The 7,391-nt window shown below is 43.9% G+C and overlaps 1 protein-coding gene across 1 annotated transcript in view; it reads left to right on the top strand.

Moving 5' to 3' along the window:
* CSMD2 (CUB and Sushi multiple domains 2) overlaps positions 1-7,391 on the top strand; it is a gene marked incomplete at its 5' end in the record, with an annotated part of 295,495 nt that overhangs the window by 253,497 nt on the left and 34,607 nt on the right. Inside the window, 2 exons of the mRNA XM_023529432.1 lie at positions 1,397-1,570; positions 4,355-4,543. Coding sequence (XP_023385200.1) covers positions 1,397-1,570; positions 4,355-4,543 — 363 coding nt within the window. The remainder of the gene's footprint in view (positions 1-1,396; positions 1,571-4,354; positions 4,544-7,391) is intronic.

Genomic DNA, 7,391 nt, shown 5'->3' with positions numbered 1-7,391 from the left:
GTAGATGCCCCTCCTCTGTACTGGTTTCTATCCCAGCATCAGTCCACTCTATCGAAGCAGTCTGCTGTCAGCTGAGCTCCCTGAGGTCAAGGATCATATCGTATTCCTCCTTGTAATTCATCAGTGCATAGCAGAGTGCCTAGCACATAGAAAGCACTCAGTAATATTTAATGAAAAGTAAACATATGAATCTATTTCGAAGCAACACTGTTACTGCATATTGAAATCTTTACTTTATAGATATAGAAACTGAGGCTCAGAGTGAATCTTCCAAAGTCAGGAAAGGGCAGAGCTGAGTTGTAAATTCTGGTCTGCTGGCCCCCATAGCCCGTTCTCATCCCACCACTCCAGGCTGCCTTGAACCCTTGTAGTCAGTCTACTAGCAGCATATCTCCCACTCTGCCCAGCTCTCTCCTCTTGAATCAGGGATGCTGCTGTTGAGATTTACAAAAAAAGAACTGTCCCCAAAAGATACCAGAGTTGGCCACAACAAAAACTGGGTCCTGCGTGCTCTCGTACTCCCATCCCCATCCACACCATTTGGGCTCGGGGTGGGGTCCTCACGGATCCAATTTGGGATAAGAAAGCATTCCTCGTGGTCCTCGGCCTCTCACAGCTAACCAAGGGAGAGGCCTGGCAAAAGCAACAAGTGGGAATTCAATCGAAAGTGACAGGAACCAGGCAGGTTCTAAATAGAACTGAGGACTGGGGAGCAAAACAGAAGCCCAGGCATGCGTCCATTTATGCACTCACTCACTCATTTGTTCATTCACTCAGGAAATGTTTATCAAGCTCATTCTTCTCAAATTGCACAGAAGGGCCGTTGCAGGTTACCTAGGGCAGAGCAAGTAAAAGAGCACAGAGAAAGGCCAGGAATTACACCAGCTGAATTCCCTTCACATGGAAGGAGTGGAAGGGGAGGAGTAGTGCTCTCCTGACAACTCTGGTTCCCGGGTGTTGGTCTGGCAGGGTGACCAGTCCCTTTGTTCAGGCTTGGTTAGTATTGACTCTGGCTCTATCAAGATTGGCCCAGAAACTAGAATGAGTCTGAATCAGCTGAGGAGTAGTCATCAGTATATCTTGCAATGAAGCGTGAAGGTGAGGAGGCACGAGGATCAGCAGCACGAAAGGAGGCAGAACTGAGTACCTGGATGACAGAGAATTACAATCCAGGTCTACTGCCCTATGGGGAGTCATAGAAGGATTTTTCTCCAAGCTATGGCCATGCCTTCAAATAAGAAGGAATGTCTCCATGATGACTTCAGGGAATAAAGATTTCAGCAGAAGAGATTGACATTAGACTTGTGGCTGACCTTCACTGATAGGCATGCCAAGTGAGAAGAAGATGAATTTGGAATAACAAGAAGGCTTACCCTATCTCCTGTTTTGGTTACAGCAATTACCTGTGGACACCCAGGCAACCCAATCAACGGCCTCACTCAGGGCAACCAGTTTAATCTCAACGATGTGGTCAAGTTTGTTTGCAACCCTGGCTATGTGTCTGAGGGGGCTCCTAGGTCCCAGTGCCTGGCCAGTGGGCAGTGGAGCGACATACTGCCCACATGCAGAAGTGAGTCACCTGTCTTCTCCCACTCTATCCCCTGTACCTCAGCCATCTGTGGTTAGTAACCCATAAGCAGAAGCCAGTGGATTTAGTCCTGGTGTTATTTTGACTCTGGGAAAACTTAGAGCAGAGAAGCATCATAAATGGGAACTTTCTCAACTCCTAGGCAGAGCCATATAAATAAAGTTTCATATTTCAAAATAGAAGTCAAAAACCATCTTGTTTCCATAGCATAGAACCAATAATTCATCGTTATCCTGTAGAGCCCTATTCTTGATGATGGGAAAAAAGCATCAGGGTTCAAATGAAAAATAAAAAGTAGCATCTGGGGGTTGGGATGAAGGAGGAGGGAAGAGAAAAAAACAAGGACTCAAGAGGCAGACTCTGTGTAGAGGACATTCCGGTCCCATTTGCACTATTTGGGAAATAACTCCTAAAGCTTTTGAAGGCTGTTCACAGCAGTAAAGGACAAACAGAGCTGTCTCCCTCTTACCAAGAATGTTCAGGCAGGCTCGATGACATTTGAGTGGAGAGTCAGAGCAGGCTGAACACAAGCAAGCCCAGCCCTGATCTGAAGGTTGATCAAGTCTTCATAGCTATAAGGGCTGAGATTCCCTGGAACTATGATTCCTCCTTACAGTATCTGGGGGTACATGATGATTGGCTGTGCAATGTGTCACAAGTCATTTGTAACTGATATTAAAGGACCAAATTTTCAAATTATTTTTTTAAGTAAATCAAGATACATTCATAACTAACCCTAAAATAGCATCCCTCTCTTAACATTTCAAGATGCCATTTGGAGTTAGAGAAGGTTCCAGAAAACATAGGGAAAACTGCCATGACCTTGTGCCATGCCTTCCTCTGATCATCTATTCGGGTAGGAAAGAATTGAGAACTGCTGCTTTGGGGTGTTATCCTATGTCTCCTCTCCTCAAGAACTGTGCTTCATTTCCCCAACACAAGATACAAATTCTTCTGTAGCTCTGCCCCCCACCCCCCAACCAGCCCCTCTTGAGCAGAGTTAACATGCTCAGGAGCTGGTCTTGAAATCAGAGAGTTGTGGTGAAATCCTCAGAAACCATGGCCTCCAGTCCTGTTCCCCATCAGCCCAGTCTCTGCCCCGACAGAGTGACCTGCCTAAAATGCAAATAGGATCAAGTCATCTCTGTTTATGCCTGACCACACATCCCACTGCCCTTACGAGAACAGCATTCTCCTCCACTTGGTTACAGGGTCCAAGAGACCTGGCCTGGCCTCCTGTCCAGCCTCATTCTTCTTCACTTCCTCTTCCTCCAGCTTAAGCTCTGCGTTGGGTCCCAGCCACACTGAACCTCACCCATTTCCTCACACACACCCTGTGTCCACATACCCCTGGGGCAGTTCACCCCAGTTTCCTCCAATGCATTCTTCTCTAAACCCTTCACCACCCACTCTTTGTCTGGGTGACTTATACCCAGTCATCAAGAGCCAGCTTATAGCCTGCCTAAGTTTCCACTTGTTTTAGTCCATGTCTTCTCATGGGCCACCTACTTGGAAGACCAGCCCTAACCAGCACCCTGCACTGGGCTAGGTGCTCTGCTTTGTGCTTCCAGAACATTCTCTGCTGCCCCTACCAGAGCTCTTATTTAACAAGATAATTGCTTGTTTGTCCTTTTCTCTCTAAAACAGCAGTTCTCTACCAGGGATGATTTTACCCATACCCCTGCCCCAATGGGGGACAGAGGTCTAGAAACATTTTAGGTTGTCACACTGCAGGGTTTCTATTGGCATCTAGTGGGTAGAAGCCAGGGATGCTATTCAATATCATACAAAGCACAGGACCGGCCCCACAACAAAGATTGACCAGCCCAAAATGTCCACAGTGCTGAGGTAGAGAAACCCTACTCTAGATTTTAAATTCTGTAGTATACTTGCAGCCCAGCACGAAGCTTTGCACTCAGTGTAGCACAATAAATACTGTGAATGACTAAATGCCGCTAACCTGTTTTGTGACACCAACCTCTCTGAGCCTCAGAGAGGCTCATCAAAGGTAAAAATACCTTTCACCTTAAAAGCTTATCAAAATTTAAAATACCTGCCCTGATGCATATGACATTCAGGCAAGTTAATGGATATGTAAGTGTTTTGAAAGCAGAAGTACACAGCATGAGTTATGAATGATATTGTCATTATTCTAAAATCACACTCTGATTTTGAGTTAAGCTGCTTTGGAAATGCTTCAACATTTAAAAGTCAAATGTATCCCCTAGGATATTAATCTTTCCCTGAAATACTCATAAAAGTGATTAAAACAGTTTCCAAAAGAGCATAACCCCTGGTCAAGTCAGATCAGATGCATTGATTTTACAAAAGATGAGCTTTGCTGCAGGAGACACAGTGTACCAGGGATCAGAAGCACAGATCGAGGCATTCATGCCCTCAAGGGACTCAAGTATTCAAATAAATCACTGTCTGGGTGGATGCAGTCTGCAAGAGAGGTGTGTGCAAGGAAGCACTAAGGAGGAAGAGGTTCACTAGTCTGGGAGGAGGTAGGAAGGCTTCTCAAAGGAGGCAACATCTAGCTGGACATGCAAGGATAAGTGAGTCCCTTAAACAAGTGATCAGGGTTGGGAGGGAGAAGTACCAGCCTCCCAACCAGGCAGGATCTGCTCCAGGTCACCTCTTGCGGTCTAGAAATTTTGCTGTACTGGGAATAAGTGCCCATTCAGGCTTCTGAATTCTCATTTAAAAGCATATGCATACTCTCACATCCAGGTGTCTGCATCTAATTGTCCTGTTCCATTGCAGTCATCAACTGCACAGATCCTGGGCACCAAGAAAACAGCGTTCGTCAAGTCCACGCCAGCAGCCCACACGGTTTCAGTTACGGCACCACTGTGTCTTACCAGTGCAACCATGGCTTCTACCTCCTGGGCACCCCAGTGCTCAGCTGCCAGGGAGATGGCACGTGGGACCGTCCCCGCCCCCAGTGTCTCTGTAAGTAGATGTCATCTACCATCTACTTAAAATGATCGCCTGTACAGGCTGATGGGATGGTTCATGTCAAAGAACTATCCTCTCTTCTGTGGGGCATGTGTGTGTGCGTGTGTTAACTCACAATAATGGTCACTCTGGCTGCTCTTCAGATGTCAGAACCCTTCTTGGCCCCCAGCTGCGTTAGTTACCATACCAGTTCACATGCTCTTTCTTCCCGCTTGGAGGCCTGTCCCCTGCCTCTCGAGGACTGCCACCAACCTCTTCAGCCTCCTGGGCTCCCTTCTTCAGAACTGGCTGCCTGGCATGATATTGTCTCCCATTTTATTCCATCTTCGCTTTTCCAGAAAGACAACACATGAACCCCTTTCCTTTGAAAGACTAAAGCAGAAATGCCATTAACTCTTGAGGCAGACAGACCTGGATCTGAATTCTGGCTTCGCCACTAACAAGCTGTGTGGTCTGAGAGAAGTCCATCAACCTCTCAGAGCCTCTGTTTCTTCGTGTATGAAAACGATGCTCATACATAGTCCATAGGGTATTAGAGGATTAAATGAAATAATCCATAAAAGTTCCCAGTGTAGTATCTAGTAGTCAATAAACAATAACTTATTTAATGATTATTAGGAAAAAATATGAGGACAACATGTGAAGGAAAAAGAAAGAGAGAAGGGCGGTGATTAGACTCCTGCCTTCTGGTTGCTAGCCTCATACATCCTTACGAGAAAATCAGTCCCTTGATCTCTTGCTCTCTCCTCTTGTTCCTAAAGGTGAACCCTGTGATTACTCTCTCCCCCGTCTTCCTAGTAGTACAGGTGAAGATGCATTCCGGAGCAGTTAACGGGTGTTGGCTTCTGGCCGCTCAGCCATCCACTTACCTTTGCTGAATGATACACACTGTGTCACATCCCTACGCACTCAGTCTGCATGACTCCACCTCCTCATGCCCCGTGCCTCTACATACGAGAGGAGACTGGTGCAGCTACTCACTACCCAAACTTCCCTTGTTGGAGGACCCCACCATGGCCATCCAGCCCCATTTATGACTGACAGATTTGGAGGGCTTGGAAATGGACAGCCGACCGTGTATAGCGGCGCCGGCGGAGATTCAGAGCACATGCGGTTTCAGATTGTATCTTTTGGTAAAACGAAGCTTTCATCGTAGTAGAGTGACTCAATCTGTATTAATTTCTTTGCCCTAAAGTTAATTTTATCCAATGTTAATGTTGATACTGAAGTAATTAATTAATATATAATTATATTAATATAATTTATAACCAACTTCCTTTGGAAGATTTAACCATTTGTATATTTTTTAAAGGAATATAATTCACATACCATAAAATCCACTCTTTCAAAGTCTATAATTCAGTGGTATTAATATTCACAGAGTTGTGCAGTTATCACCACTATCTAATTCTAGAGCATTTTCATCACTCCAAAAGGGAATCCTCGAGCAGTCACTTCCTGTTCCCCACCATCCTGTCCCCCACCATCCTGTCCCCTAGTAATCATTAATCTACTTTCTGTCTATGGATTTGCCTATTCTGGACATTTTACATAAATGGAATTAAATATGTGGCCTTTTGTGACTGGCTTCTTTTATTTAGCGTAAGGTTTTTAAAGTTCATCCATGTGATTCCATGTATCAGTACTTCATTCCATTTTATGGCCAAATACTATTCCATTGTATGAATACACTACATTTCATTATCCATTCCTCAGTTGATAGACGTTTGAGTAGTTTCTACTTTTTGGCTATTGTGAATAATGCTGCTACGAACACTTATGTGACCATATTCTTTCAGTTCTCTTGGATGTATACCTAGGAGTAGAATTGCTGAGTCACGTGGTAACTTTATGTTTAACTTTTTGAGAGGAACTGTTTTCCAAAGTGGCTGCACTATTTTGCATTCTCGCCAGCAGCATATGAGGGTTCCAATTTCTTCACATCTTCACTTACACTTGTTATTGTCCATCTTTTACATCACAGCCATTCTAGTGGATGTGAAGTGGTATCGCATTATGGTTTGATTTCCATTTCCCTAATGGCTTATGATGTGAGCATCTTTTTATGTTTTTCTTGGCCATTAGCATCTCTTCTTTAGAGAACGGTCTATTCAAGTTTTTGCCCATTTTCGCTTGAGTTGTTTGTCTTTGTATTGTTGAGTTTTAACAGTTCTTTATATATTCTGGATACTATACTCAAATACATAATTTGCAAATGTTTTCTTCCATTCTGCGGATTATCTTTTCACTTTCTGGATAATGTCCTTTGATGCATGAAAGGTTTTCATTTTCGTGAAGTCTAATTTATCTGTTTTTTTTCTTTTGTTGCTTGTGCTTTTGGTGGACTAATTAAGCAATCATTGCCTAATTCAGTGTCACATCATGATCCAAGATAATGTAATCTATGGACAGGCATATTTTTACTTCTTTTCCAACCTGGATGTCTTTTACTTCTTTTTCTTACTTATTTGCCCTAACTAGAACTTCTAGTACAATGTTGAAAAAGTAGCAAGCACAGACATTCTATTCGTGTTCCTGGTCTTTGGGGAAAAGCTTTCAGTCTTTCACCATTAAGTGTGATGTTACCTGCTCTTCACCCAGATCTTGTGTGGCTGGCCTCTTCACATCACTCAAGTTACTGTTCAAATGTTACCTCCTCAGAGAGCTCTTCCCTGACCACCCTACTCAAAAATAGCATCTTTATACCACCCCTGAACTTCCTTTTCCCAATGTAGATTTATTTTTCTTCATAGCACCCCCTAAAATTACCTATTTATTTTCTTATTTATAGTCTCTTTTCCCACTAGCATGTAAGCTTCACAAGAACATGGACTTTATTCTC

Source organism: Pteropus vampyrus, unplaced genomic scaffold (genome assembly GCF_000151845.1).
Source record: "Pteropus vampyrus isolate Shadow unplaced genomic scaffold, Pvam_2.0 Scaffold36, whole genome shotgun sequence".
NCBI lineage: Eukaryota > Metazoa > Chordata > Mammalia > Chiroptera > Pteropodidae > Pteropus > Pteropus vampyrus.
Note: the sequence above shows the minus strand (reverse complement) of the source record. Positions and strands in the feature narration are given on the sequence as shown.